General features: G+C 42.7%; 1 protein-coding gene across 2 annotated transcripts in view; it reads left to right on the forward strand.

Moving 5' to 3' along the window:
- The window catches only part of GRIN2B (glutamate ionotropic receptor NMDA type subunit 2B), a 203290-nt gene that overhangs the window by 34843 nt on the left and 153332 nt on the right, over nt 1-15115 (forward strand). For both annotated transcript variants that reach the window (XM_052669472.1, XM_052669473.1), the window contains exon 2: nt 1153-1581. In XM_052669472.1, the coding sequence (XP_052525432.1) occupies nt 1171-1581 (411 nt within the window). In that variant the 5' untranslated portion in view covers nt 1153-1170. The remainder of the gene's footprint in view (nt 1-1152; nt 1582-15115) is intronic.

The following is a 15115-nucleotide window of genomic DNA, read 5'->3' on the forward strand; positions in this document are numbered from 1 at the left end:
CTGGATAGGCAGGCTGAGCAGTGCTGCTCCCCAAAAGGGTGATGGGTGGCCAGGGAGGTCACTGCTGTGTTTTTGTCACCAGATCAGTAGGATTTTGGTAATACTGACTCCTTGTAAGTGCTGTGAGGATTAATTTGTTAGTGTGTAAAGTTCCTTTGAAATGAAAAGTGCTGTGAAAACGTGAGGTACTATTAAATCAGGAGTGAATAAAGAGGTAGGAACAATCTTGCTCAGGCAGGAGCTGGAGAGATGACTTCACCAGGCTTTCCCATTTTTACTATTATGATTATAAAATGAAGTGGATATGTTCAAGGAAAAGACCACTGTAACTTTCTTGGCTGCGGTAGTGGAGGATAAGCTCTTTGAGTCTTTCTGCTTATTGGAAAAAAATGTTGTCATTGGGGTCTTGGAGGGAATGTCCTCTCCATGTGTCACTGATTCATTTTTAACTATGACCATTTGGAAATTTTGCATTCCTTGCTTTTTAAAAACAAATGGACTTTGTGTAGATGAAAGACTGACTGACTACTAAAGATACGAGTGGTGTGTGTCCCTTGGGTAGGAGGGCTATATGCAGTGCATATGCAGAGTAACACCCACTCACATCCATTCAATGGCCTTGCCCATTTGTCTTTACTCTAGAGGTGCTGTGCTGATGTAGTAAAAGGCAGTCCTGCCTGTCTGGTCCTTTCAGCCTCTCTGCCTGTATATCCAGAAGAAGGCCAAACTGATCACAAACATTAATAATTCCTTTGTGTTGAGGGCAAGCACTTAGACATGGGCTTGACATAAGCAATTAGTTTCACAAAGACAGCTGAACAGCTGTCAGTGGACAATTCTTCTCAATTTTCAAAATCAGTTTTGACTTGGGTCTCAGCATGACATGGGACCTAAGATAGATGACATGATCCCATCTTCTGCTGTCACTCTGAAGTGACTTCAAACTCTGGGGTTGCGACCAGAACTTAGTATGTTGCCGTGAATGCAACAGAAGGACTGGGTGCTGGGCAAGAAAGACTGGTGGGAGGACAGCTATTGGCTGAGGAAGATCGATGGATCTGCCTTGAATGCAGAGTGCATGATTGACTTGTCAATTAATCACTTTCCCTTTCTCTCACTTTCCCCGTTTCCTTTTGTATCTTTATTTCTCAGGGAGTGTAAGAGCTGAAGATGAGGCCCAGGGTGGAGTGCTACTCTCCGAGGTTTTGGCTGGTGCTGGCAGTCCTCGCAACAACAGGGAGCGGGACCCACGCGCAAAAAAGCCACCCAAGCATTGGCATTGCGGTCATCCTGGTGGGGACCTCAGACGAAGTGGCCATCAAAGATGCCCACGAGAAAGATGACTTCCACCACCTCTCAGTGGTGCCCCGGGTGGAGCTGGTGGCCATGAATGAAACTGATCCCAAGAGCATCATCACCCGCATCTGTGACCTCATGTCAGACCGGAAGATTCAAGGGGTGGTATTTGCTGATGACACAGACCAGGAAGCCATTGCCCAGATCCTGGACTTCATCTCTGCCCAGACCCTCACTCCCATCCTGGGCATCCATGGAGGCTCCTCTATGATCATGGCAGATAAGGTAAATTTGAACTTGCTTTGATTATAGACTTGCAGATTAGAAGTAAGTTGAAACAGAGAGAACTATCTTGTTCTGTGATCCTCAGGTGGAGTCTCCTGGGGCCGAAGGGCTGGGGGATTAGAAAGACTCAGATTCAAAGAGAGATTAAAAGAGCTAACTGTGTAGCAGTGCTAAGGAGAGCCTATTAATCATGTGGAATTACCTGCAACAGAGAAAAAGCAAGGAGGGGAAGGAGCAGATAGAAGAGAGCTACAAAAGAATGAGCTCTGTTCTTCTTCCTTAAGAAGTGTAAAGACTTTGACAGTTGTGATTTTTTTTTTAAAAAGGTTTTATTTTTACCAGTGTTTTACCTTAGAAATGCCGAGAATGCTAGCTTGTGTCTTCCCTGAAAGGAGCTGTAGGACGTTGTGGCATTTTCAGGGATGTTTAATACAGCTCTTACATCTTAATTGAAAAATAATTGAATCTTTAATAAAGCTATTGTCTCTCAGAAGTGTTAATCAGCTCCTGAAGTTAAATAGGTGCTAGCTTAAGCAAGTAACCAGTCTGAACTGGTCCAGCTAAGTCCTCTTGTTTCCACTGTGCTTCCATCATGTCGCTGACATTTCATTTTTCTCTGTCTCTAGCCAGTTTTTTTGGCAGTTACTGCACAAACAGGCCTTCCCACATCTGCGTTTGAATGCTGCAATATGCAGGGAGCACCAGCTTTGGCCAGCTGTTATCTGCGAGCTTAGGGGAGGGAGCATCCCTGGGTTGCAGTCGGACCCAACAGAAATATCCTTCGTGGGAGAAGCAGGATACCCCAGCAGTTCATGCCCGAGTGTGCATTTGGCCAGCTAATGTGGCTGACAGTGGCCCGCAAACTGCTGTGGGCTGATGGGAATATCCAAAAGAAGTGGGCTGCCTTTTTCCCTGCAGTCCTGGTGTGACAAAGAGATGAGGGCAGCACCTTTATTGAGAAGAACGTCTTGACCGTGCTTTGTGCATCATACAGAAACAAACAGGGGCACAAGCAGTCTTTTCCTTTTGCAGTCACTCTTCAACGAATCTGAGACATTTAACTAGGCAGAATCAGGTCTAATTGAATAAAGGGGGAGACTTAAGCTGACCACTGGCAACATTTCCTCAGAAAGAGATTTAGTGGACTGCAAAATCCAGGCATTTTCTGTTTAATTTAATTTGTAAGTAAATAACTCAGGGCAGGTTATTTTAGGTGAGTAGATGGGAATAAATTAATTATGATATTTTTTCTTTGACCAAATGTTCAGTTGCCAAAAGATATACATTTAATACACAGCGTTATTTTCCCAAATTAGTCTTTGAAATAAAGTAGTCATTTAATCATTTAATAAAATAATTACAGATTGTTTTTTTGTTTTGTTTTGTTTTTTCCCCACTTGTTACGGAAGACATTCTGCCCCATTCTACCCACAGTGAGACTTTTCTTTCTTGGGAAGAGCTCATAGAATCATAGAATGTCCCGAGCTGGAAGCGAGCTGTAAGGATTATTGAGCCCAACCCATAGCTCCACACAGAATCACCCAAAAATCACACCTTGCATCTGAGAGCTTTGTCCAGATGTGCCTTGAACTTTGCCATGACCACTTTCATGGGCAGCTGGGCAACAGTGTTATATGAGGCTCTCCTACCTCCTGCATTACACGGTTGTTAATATCTGTGTAAACCAGGTCTGGAACAACAGTTGGATGCTGTGTTTCACACTTATGTGGTGGCATTTTATCCCTTCTTTGAACAAGCATCAGTATTTTTGATGCCAAACCTCCTATGTGCTAGAAAAAGATCTTTGCAATTTTGGACTTGGCAGACCAAATTTTGATTTCCAATTCCTGTAGTGTAAATCCAGCACAGCTCCATCACTTGTGGTAGGATTAGATCAGATTTACTCCACCAAAATTCAAATAGAGATTTGGTGAATTGAACTCTGCAAAGATTTTTCTTTTTACCTCTCTCTCATCTCTCCTTGGGAAGGTGGCACCTCATGCGGCTGCCTTGTATACCCCCCAGCTCAATTCTAAAGAGCCTCTTGGCAAGCAGGCAGCCCACAAAGAGCATGAAGGTGGAAGCATTATGAATGGAGATCTTGTTTTATCACGCTCCCTTTTTGTAGTTTGGCAGGCAGGAGAAGCATACAAAGATCTGTGGTTTCAGGAAAGGCCAAGATTTCTTTAAACATGAATTGAAAATGCTGACCTTTAGAGCTTCTGTTTCACAGGTGTGTAATGTTTAATGGGTCGTATTTGTTTGATGAATTGAATTAAAACCTGGTGGAGAGTAAATACATTGATATTCTACTAAAAATGCTGAAGTCAGACTGGTAAGTCCTTAATCTGTTTTCCAGAGAGGGCCCTGACAGAAGCATTGCTTTTTCTTATCCTTAGTCATGTAATTTGCAAATGAGTTTTGTGGCTGGGGTTTGCTCCTGCAAGCACACGTTGCTTCTGTCAGCATCCCCTCAGTGCCAGCAGCAGTCAGCTGTGATCGAACTTGCTCAGCATTTCATGGGTTCAGACCTTCACTTACAGTTTTGTTGCGTTCCCTGTGCATTTACGATCAATAACACCAGTGCAAACCTAAAGAACAGTGCAAACCACTGACACCTTAGTGTGACAGATAAGCCCTTCTCTGGAAGTTGAAGCAAAAAACTCCATTGAACCACCTTCCCTGGAGGAATGTGAGAAATTGTTACAGCTTCAGTGAGGGTTGATAACTCTGTCTGGGAGGAAATTTGGGTCTGTGTGCGAAGGGAGCTTTGTAACGTACTGTGAAGCTGGTGAATTGAGGCACAAAAAGGCAGGTGGGGGAAAAAAAAAATATGAAAAAAACAGTTTTGAGCCTGAATTTACTTCCCCTCCCCACTGTACTCATAGACTGAGATACTGTATAGGTTGCTCTCAGTCAGTGTGCATCTGAATGTTTGCTAACTCCTCGTTGGAGGTCCAGACATTGCGACAGTGGAGACAGTGATGCCACCTGAGGATGGTTCATGCCACCTACCTCAGGGTGCTGTGAAATGCTTGTGGAGTAGTTCTGTGTCTCCCCATTGATCACTGAAGAAGGCTGTACCCCCTTTTCCTTCAGATGCCTCAGGTTAAATGCCATGAACCCTGCCCTAGATGTAACAATGGGTGGAGGCATGCTGTGGGAAAAATTCAGCATCTGGATTTCCTGATTGTTTTCTTTGAATCTGTGATCTTTAATATTGCATTTGATTAGGTTTTGTGGAGAATGTTGGGTTTTCCCTGTTTAGCCTTTTTCCTCTGAACAATAAGTATGTAGTTATTTGCATATGTTTTTGCTGTTTCTCTCCTTGGAGCTCATGTCTCTAATCCCACCTGTTTAGCTGTTACAAAGTGTTGCATTTAATCTCTGCCTAATTTGGCATCAGAATAAAATGACCAGATGATGTTTGCACACTGAGATCTGGGGCTAGTTCCAGGAAATTGGTACAGCACAGACGTGCTGTGCCACACTCTAGCACTGGAGAGACCACTTTGCTGAGAAAGAGTCTTGTTCACCACTGGTTCAGCCCCTTTAGACTCTGATGAGGTCATCAGCTGTGACATCAAGCAGTGGGAGCTGTAGCGTTCATTTTGTTGGTTCAGTCCCTGAGTTGTCTCCTCTCAGAGGGGCAAGTCCTGCAGTTGTGGAGCAAGCTGCAAGAGCTGCACTGTTTCAGCTCTGCAAACAAATGCCTGCTCCTAGTTTTGGTACTGGCACCTTGAAAAAGGATTAGGATCATAGCACTGTCTGACCAGGACCCCTGACGAGAAAGGGAATAGCATGGATCACTGCTGATGTATGTTGAATCTGGAATAGATGAAATGGAGAGGAGAGAAATTTTCACCTTCCTAAGTGCTAAGATCTATGGTTCCAAGTGCTTCGTCTGTTGAAGCTCTGGTCTCTTCACTTTGCCGGATGTTGCCTCAATGACCTTTCTTTTTCTAGTTTTGTTCTGCTGATCTTAAGCATTGTCCTGAGGACTGCAGAGCGCTTGTGACCAGTGAGCATCTGCCATTGTTCCAGTGTTTAAAATAATTTCTCTTTTCTCTCAAGTTGTTTTGAAAGCAGAAATTCTATCCTATGACAGTGTGGAAATACCTGGTCGATGAGGATGCTCTATGTTGGGAGACTGATGGTGGGAGGAAACCTTCAAGGCTGCAAATGCAGCTTCAGTTCAGATAAGCATGCAAACCAGTATCTTGTGTTTGCAGACCTGAGACTGGAAGCCTGGGAAGGGCTTTTTTCATTATGTTTTTAATATTACCTACTATCGCTTCTGCCCAGAACTAGGAGGTAAAGAAATAGTTGCAGAAGAAGTAATAACAACAATATATATTTGACTGACTAGTCTGTTTTATAAAACAGACTTTTTTTTTTTTTTTTTTTGAATTACAGAAAAAGTCAACTTGGTGATAATGAAAGGAGAAGAGGTAAGAGCAGGAAGTGCCTTGGGTGCAGCTTTAGAATAACACAATGATGCATAGGCAGCACTGAGGAAAAATATTGGAAGAGGAAGGCGATTATGTTCTTCCAGCTGAAAATTCTCCTTTATCATTGCAGCCCTTGCTGTTCACACTCTAGAGCTTGTTCATATACAGTAGCCATACTGATGGAAATAAAATGATAGGGAAAAATTATGTATTAAATAGAGCTATGCTGATAATAAAATCTACATAAAAGCTGCATGAAACATCTAAAAATCTGTATTTGTTTCCTTTTCTCTGACAGCATAGAGCTGAATTTTCTACTCCTCCCTTCAGTACCTTGCATCCTGCACCACTCTCGCCTTCCCTCTTCCCTACTCACACCGAAGTACACTTTGTCTTAGAATCACAGAATCACGAAGGTTGGAAAACACTTCTAAGACTATCTAGTCCAATTGTCAGTCCATCCCCACCCTGCCTACTGACCATGTCCCTCAGAGCCACGTCCACACAGCTGTGGAGCACCTCCAGGGATGGTAACACAGCCACCTCCCTGGGCGGCCTGTGCCACTGCTATACCACTCTTTTTGAGAAGAAATTTTTCCTAATATCCAACCTGGAACCTCCCCTTCTACCTTGCCAGTCCCACATCATAAATCCCTGTCTCATTTCTTCTTGTTTTCTGAGGTTTCCAAGACGCATCATCTCTGCTTCATTGCTGAAGTTCGATGTGCGCTGGCCATGCATAGTGCAGCAGGGAGCAAGTCCAGACTTGGGGAGCAGGAGAGGTGTGAATGTAGTAAAATGGTGCTGCAGGTTCAGGGAAATCAAAGCTAGTTGGATAAGTTGAGCACCTAGATATATGCTGAAAACCAGGACAAAGTCAAAGACACTGGGACAGTGCTGCTAAAAACAGAATATCTGTAATTAAAAGGAAAGCACTTTCACTCTCAGGTTTCCAAAGGTTAAATAATAGGGATGTATGGGGAATGCAAACCTCATTTTTTGGACATAAATTTGATTCATTTCTAGTAGACTTGACATGGAAAATTTTGAGTCCTTGTGTGAGAGAAATTCAGTAAAATAAAAGAGGAAGAATTCCCTTCGAATGGTTTCTGTGGAAAAAGGAAAAAAAAAAAAAAAAGAAAAAATGACTTAAACGGAAAAAAGGCACATATTGATCTGCAAATATTGAAAAAGTATGGTTCAGTGTTGTTAGTTTTCTGTTCCTTTTCCTTCCGAAACAAAAGGATATGTAGCTTATGTAAATTCACAATACATTTTCATTTCTCTTAAACTGCACTTGATGATAGTAATAGTTTAAATGTTTCTTAGACTTCTCTCATGATTAGAAAGGATGAGATTGATTTTATAAATAAATTCAGCAGTTCCACTTCAAGCTTTTAAGATTTTTATTCAGAATGTAGTTATTACTCTTCTTTTGCATTCTGTACTTTGTTTCCTCTTCCTGCTGAATGAAAGCTTTGGGTAAGTCAAAAATAATAAACTAAATTTAATGCGTCCTCATACTACGTCTGTTGTAAAAGCTGGGGAGGAAGCAAAAAAAGGTAGGTCAAAGATACATAGAATAAAAGCTGGTATTGTGTGCCACTGTTGCTTTTTGCTTGAATATACACATGTAATCACAGGCCAGGTGGATCAGTAATTTATGTTTATGTGTGTTTAATCCATCCATACAAAATGAAATTTTTCATACAAAGAAAAAGAGGTAGTGTACTTCTGTTCAGTTTGATTAATATCTCAAACTTTCCCTAGAACAACTGTTATTACTTTACAAATAAATTGCAGCATTAAAAATCCCTCAGATATTAGGAACCTGGAAATGAACTGTTAAGAGCTTTAGCTTCTCCCCAGAGCCATTAAATCCATCAGTGCTAACTCTTGTTTCCTAAACATGAGCTCTGAAGTACTCTCGTTAATATTCTTTCAATGGGGAAGAAAAAGGCTTTTTAAATAAATGTATTTTCTTTTATTAAATATCATAATAAAATAGCATTTTTAATTTTTAAAATTTAATTTCCTTCATAATTTTTCAAGTTTTCCTCTATTTTCTCTTCAATGTGCTTAGGAGGAATGCCATCTGAAGGCTTTTACTTCTTTGGGAGGTAATGTTTTTTTTGAGAGTCACGAGAAAAAATAATGGAGTTTGATTTTTTTATTATCAAGAAAGCCCACTTATTTATATATTATGTACATAGCTAATGTAAGCATAGGTTTCCTTCAAAACATGCTCTACTTGATGCACTTAATATCTGCCCTGCGTCTTGGACACTTGAAACCTGAAGGCACCATCTTTGCTTGAGTTGTACCAAGGATGGGGAGAGGAAAACCTGGAGCCACTGGGGCTTGTGCTCTGCCAGCGGACTCTGGTGCTCTTCTGGGCAGCAGCAGTCCTAGGACAGACCTGGGACACTGAATGTGAGGGAGCTTATAGGAGTCTGTAGAATTTTGCAGTTGTTGTCCCAGACAACATACGTCAAACAAACTTGAAGTCCGATTGCTGTACGTCAACCTTTTGTAACTATTTATAAGCTGTTTTATTTTGGGTCATGTAATTCTTCCTGGAGGAGTACTCAGTGTTAGCTTTCTGCTGTTGTTATAGAGATCTTTTCTTTTGAGTGTCAGAAGACCTTTCCTTTCCTGGCTCTGAATGCAACCACTGCAACCTACCTGAGGGAAGGAGAAGCGGAGCTAGCTCCTTTCCTACTAACCTTTAGAGGAGCTGTTGGCATTGTCTACCTGAAATAGATTTACTGAAATATTTGTGAGGATGAGGTTTTGTTTTTCCTCCCAGCTTGGCCCTGGCAAGTAATGGGGCTTTTATGGAAATGTCCTTTTCTTGGTTGCTTTCTTTCCTGCCCTGACATTTGTGATGTTTGGGTAGATGTCCAAATCTATGTGCAGTTATCTACAGAAAATCTGGTAGCTTGATGAGATCTAACCTCTTCTTTGAAATAAAAAGTATTAAATCAATTTGTGCAATCCCCAGCCGGACAAAGAGATTAGTTTCTTCATTTAGGAGCAGACAGTTCTTTATTACAACCCCAAGCAGTTGTTTATCGCACAAAATCTAAAATAATTACACTCAAATTTGTCCTTACTCTAAACTGGTCTCAAAATGAAATTGAAAACAGTGAGTGTGAAATTGCCCAATGCTGCTGCTTCCTATCATTCCCTCATAACCACGGGACAGGGAGAAACAAAGATTTTGAGAAAATCTTTTCTTCTCATTGCCTCTTATTTGCCTAATTAACCAAGTTTTGAGGGGATGGATTATGAAGGAAGTTAAGGGAATTAAATATACACAGGCTGGAAAAAAAATAGGGTATAAAAATGATATTGTAATATGTGAGTCTGTTAAGGGTCTGGAGGAGTCTGATACATGAAGAAAGACTGAAATAGTTATACATGCATGTTGTAGATTGGCTAAACAGTGAGTCAGGTTGTGATTTATATATGCAATGAACGCAGAGACTAAAATTAGAGAAGATAATGCTTAAACTTGTTGCCAGAAGGAGCAACAGAATGAACTAAGAAAAGATATAATTTGCCTATGTACTGAGAAGAAAGTTCAGACATTTTTATTAGGATGTGCTGTAGTCTCCTTAGGGCAGAGCATGAAGTCAGTGATACTTCAGCTGTTTTTAACCAGGAGTGAACTAAACACTAGAGGTTGTGTTATATGACTGGGTGGAGGAGAAAGAAGAAGAACAAGAACAGGAAAACTGACAGGGCAAAAAAAGAGAAAAGAAAATGAAGGGAGGGGAGGAGAGGGGGAGAGTGTGTGATTGGAAAAAAAACCCAACATATAGAGAAGACTGTTGTGGCACTTTTTCTCTCTGTACTTTGGCAGTAACGTTTATCTGTATATCAGTGAGGTTCCTGATAATAAACATGTTCCAGGGATACAGGGAGAAGAAGAAATTAAGGAGAAGAGTTAAAAGGCAAACAGGAAAAAAAAAAAAAAAGGCACACATAAAGTGTGGGACTGATCTAAGGTGTGCATTGTGGCTAAAAGAATCACATAGGTCTGCACCAGAGTCCTCATTTACAGCTGTACGCTAAACCAGCATTCTACCTGACTTTAGGAAAGTTGCTCAACTTCTGTCTACAGTAATTTGCCCTTTTCAAGAATAATGATGTTTTTGTAAAGTATTTTGAGCTCTACAAAAGGTAAAGGCTACCTAATTGCTAGTGAGCAGTTAATGAGTTTTTCCAGCTGAAGTAAATACTATGCTTGATTTGAAAATCTGAACTCCAGGAGGAGAAGCTGTAACCCCATTAGAAGTGGCTGAATAGCTGCAGCATGCAGGAGAGCTTATTCTATGTGAGACTGATAGCACCGTCTATTGTAAGCTTGCCCAGCATTCCCCATTATAAGATCCTCTTGGGGTTTGCCTGTAACTTTGCCAGACTATGACTGCTTGAGCAAAGTTTTCAATGCCAGGTGTATGCCTCAAGCTGATTGATTTATTTCTCTATTTATTTGGAAAATAAAATAGCTCTCTTAAAAAAGTGGCAGAAGATTCACAGTCTGTTCATGTTGAAATTGTTGGCATGTTTTCCTACAAAAGTTGTATCTGAACACCAGCCTAGAGAAGATGTCTTCCAGGGAAGGACTTTTAATCAAAATATGGTTGATTTCCACAGCATAGGTTGCCTCAAGTTCAGCCTTGTTATAAACCATGAGAAACTGTATATAGGAATCAGTCTTTTTAGATGCTTGCTACGTATCTCTTGAAGAGATCCTATCCTTTGAAGCTGTGCCTGGACTGGGGGCTACACAGGCCCTGTGGAGGCTGTGGAACTGGCTTTCCTACAAGGTCCTATCAGGATCCAGACAGGAGAAACACTCTGTGTAGCAGAGGAAAAGACCAGAAACATGTGAAGCCTTGCGGGGAGTAGATTATGACCAGAAACCTGACTTAATGAAGCTAATGTTTGAGGAAGAGGCGGTGATGCTTGCACTGCTTGGATGAAGCTGCTTAGCATTAAAAGCTGGAGTTAGTGGCGATGAGGAAGACCGCAAGGTTTCCCTTCTCTTCTCCAAGCTAAATAAACCCAACTTCCTCAACCTTTCTTTAGATGAGAGGTGCTCCATCTATGTGAGCATCTTCATGGCAGTCCTCTGGACCCGCTCCAAAAGCTCCTTCCTGTACTGGAGGCCCAAAGACTGGATGCAGTGCTCCAGATGGGGCCTCACAGGGGCAGAGTAGAGGAGGCAATCCCCTCCCTTGCCCTGCTGGCCACTGCTCTTTAGGTGCAACCCAGGATATGGTTGGCCTTCTGGGCTGCAAGGAGACACTGCTGTCTCATGTTTAGCTTTACATTCACCAAACATTTGCTTCGCTTCTCTGTGCTGAGCCATAGAGGGAGTGAGAGAAGACTGCCAGGGCACAGGGAGGACTGGCATTAGTTTCCATTTGGAAAAAGGCTGATAGGTCTTTGAAAACACACACAAGGCTGGCTCAGCTGGGCCCCTGCTAGCCAGCACGATACCCCCACCAGCTGCCAATGCCCTGGCTCAGACCTGCGCAGCACTTTGTCCTGGATCCAGCCCCTATGCCTTACTGTTAGCTTTCAGCAAAGTGGATCTGTGTCCTTGCTCCCCGGCTTGCTGGGGAAGCGTGGGAGTGAAGGCTGAAAAGCCACACATCCACAGGGCCAGACAGCATGTTCTCCAGGCTGGCAGTTTCGCTGAGCCTCCAGAGCATGCCTGCCCCTTCCCCTCCCCTCCCCTCCCTTCTCCTTCCAGTTCTGTCACCCACTCTTGTCTGTCACTCTCCCCATTTCTTAATTACTGTTTGCACTGTGCTTTGAAAATGCAAAGTACGGTATAAATGTTAAGTGTTTTTATTATTGTTATTATTTCTTCTTTTCTTTTTCATTTAGCATATCTCACCCTTTATTCTCTCGCTGTTGTGGCTTCCAGAGAGAACGTGTGGGCCTACATTATTTATAACTGTATGAGAGTAATTACAGGAATGATTTAATTACTCAGTTAATATCTTTCTTCGTATCACCAGCTTGACAGGCTGGTGATCCTCTCACTGCAGCCGAGCACACAGTCTGGTGGTGCCTGCACCACGTCACAGACCAGTGGCTAAGGGAAGAAGAGCTTGGAGAATGCTCTGTAGTGGCCTTCACAGAGGTGGGTCCTTCCCTTGGGCCAAGGGCTGGGGCTGCTGAGCCTGCATGGCCCTTACTGGGATGACCCTTGGTGCCACTTCAGCTGGGACAGCCTGTGGGGGTGTGGTGAGTGCTCGTCTGAGGGTTTGTTGTGCCCAGCTGATAGGGCACTGGCTGTGTGCTTACATCTTGGCCGAAAGGGGCTAGTGAAGTCTAGTAATGCAGGAAAGATATCATACATTTGTTCTTTTCACTTGTCCTAATGATGTATATAATTCTGTATCAATTTAACAGGGAATCCTCTGGTAAACTTACTACCTTTTATGTATGTGTCCAACGCTTGTTCGAACTCAAATCCGCTTGAGCTGAAATGTCAGCGTTCAGTGGCCTGCATTAACCATCCCTTTCCATTTATCAGAGGCCAGAGATCTGGGAAGCATTTCTTATCTTAAGTTCTGCTTCAGCCTTCCAAATCATGGGTTTCACACATCCTGTATAGGACTGAGTGCAAGGTAAGATCACTTCATTGCCAGAAATGTTCTTCCATGCAAGAGGTTATGTGTAGTTCAGACCTATTGAAATAAATCATTTTTTCATCTGAAGGGGATGTCATCCTCCTTCTGAGATTCACCCCACAGGAAATGTTGTGGTTTCATCACTTCCAATTCACAAAGATTCAGGGAGCAGGGAATCTCCTGTTGCTGGCATAGCACGGATGGCAGTTGAGAGAGAAGAATGTGGTATGTTTCTCCAGGGGACACTCTGATCCAATGTTTACCAGTACCTTGAAGTTATCTATTCAAGGCAGTAAAAAAAAATCATACCTAGTAGAACTCAGAAAATACGTAAGGAAGATTATCTTCTTACGAAAATACTGTATATAAAAAAGAGGGGTCAATGGATTCTTAACAATGTAGATAGTTGTTCAGAGAGGAGAGACTCTTGTGGGATAATGGTGCATTATTCAGATAATGGTGCATGGAGAGAACATCTTGCAAAAGTGCCTGGCTCCCGTGTCTTGAAGTTGCCTGGCTCCATTTGGGCTCTTTCACAGCCTGGGCTCTTGGCCAGGCTCAGTCTGTTCCCCAGAGCGGTAGTGCTGGGTGGGTGGTGGGGAGGTTGGGAAACAGGTGGCATTAGGGCTGGTGAAGGGGAGAGCCTTTTCCATGCAGCACTGTGTGCCAAGCTGCCAGGCACAGGACACCTGGTCTCTGGATGGGCTCTGCCCACCTCCCAGGAAGCAGTGGAAATTGAAGATGTAGGCTAAAATCTTTTGAGCGCAAACATAAGGCAGGTTAAGGCAACCCAAATTTGAAAAATTCCATCTCTGCCTTCTGAAAGTTGGGCATTTCAAGTTGTATCTTCAAAGTGACATCCACTCTCCCTCATTGTTTTTTAGAATATATGTTACAGGCTTTTTTTTTTTTTTTTTTTTTTTTCCATCTGGCTCACGTAAAAATGAATGTTATGACCTGACATTGGAATAGCTTGTTGGGAAGACAGAGTAAGTGTAAGGGCAGTGGAAGCAGTAGTTTTGTCAGCTCCCAAATGAATGAATCCTGTTTGCAGTTGATTCATATCTCATAGTTAATTGATTCTTTAACTGAATTATGTGCTAAGACTGTAACGTGAGCTAGCCCTTTGTAGACATCAGAGAATCCACAGAGGAGATAACTTGAGCTGTGTAAAGAGATTTCAGAGGAGCTAAGCTAAGTGTTCACCCAGTAGTGAGGACTGGGGGGAATTGAAAAGACCTCATTTTTCTACCCACCACTCTATTTCAACTAGGAAATGTCTAGTCCAGATGAGTTGGTGTGCCTGTAGAAGCTTTTCAGGAGTTGGCTACTCCTTGTCCCTGCTGTAATCCCATTATTCGTCTCCGGTCCTCTGTTGCTTTTCGCCCCCTTTACCTTGTGTCTTTCATGTCTAGTGTCTGGACAGAAAAGCTATGTATTCTGGACTCCCAGTGGCTGTGCATATAGGGATTGCCCTCCATAGGCATGCTGCCTGGTCATGATGAAGTATATTTGCTTGCCTAGTGAACCATGGTGTGAGCCTGTGAGCGGGTGAATCATACACACTGCTGTGGGGCCAGGCAAAGACTTCAGCACTGTGTGCAATTGCAGACTGTATTTCGTACAGGGCTGTAGGAATTTAATTCTCCCTGAGTCCTCTGCCCCATTGTCAAATCAGGTGGAAGTTTGCCAGCAGGTTCAAGAGTTACTGGGAAGCCTGAGTCACATACACATGAATGCATGTACCATATTTGCAAAAGCTTCATTTCCTTGCAAAAACAAGCTAAAAATGCATACAGAAGGTGAGCAAAGACATCTGTTGGACTGTCTGAAGAGCCGTGATTTCTGCACAAATGACCCATGCACAGTGTGTCCCAAACATGCTTGCAGCATGCTCACCCTCACTGCCAAACGCTCGCAGGGTGACTCACTGTGATTCACCCAGTGCGGTCCTGTTCTGCGATTTGCATAAGCGTGCTGTGCTGTCTCTTGGGGTTGGATGTTCGGTTCACACTTGTGCGTGGCGCACATGTATGCGCTCTGTGACTCATGCTAACATGCCATGGTGGCTTGGATCACAGAAGCAAATGAGACATAATCATGAGTAGACACTTGCTCGGTGCCTCATGCTCCTATCGGCTAGCTTTTGAAGGAGAACATGGCACGAGGCTTGAAGATTTTAATATTTCTATCCAAAAACAGACCTCTTGAGAAAAGAAATTAGCCTGATGACAGCAACAGTAATTGGATTATTCCGTTAGTATCCTCTGTGGGAGAGGAGAACACGTACCTTTATATTTTCAATGCAGAGACTTAAAAATTGCACTTAAAACATGAAATGCACCTTGTTTTCTTTTTGAAGTAACAGGTAGGCATCTGTTTTCTGCCCCACTTTCCTTCTGTGCACCCTCTGAGCTTTTTGTA

Source organism: Tympanuchus pallidicinctus, unplaced genomic scaffold (assembly GCF_026119805.1).
Source record: "Tympanuchus pallidicinctus isolate F22 unplaced genomic scaffold, pur_lepc_1.0 scaffold8, whole genome shotgun sequence".
In the NCBI taxonomy this organism is placed as follows: Eukaryota; Metazoa; Chordata; class Aves; order Galliformes; family Phasianidae; genus Tympanuchus; species Tympanuchus pallidicinctus.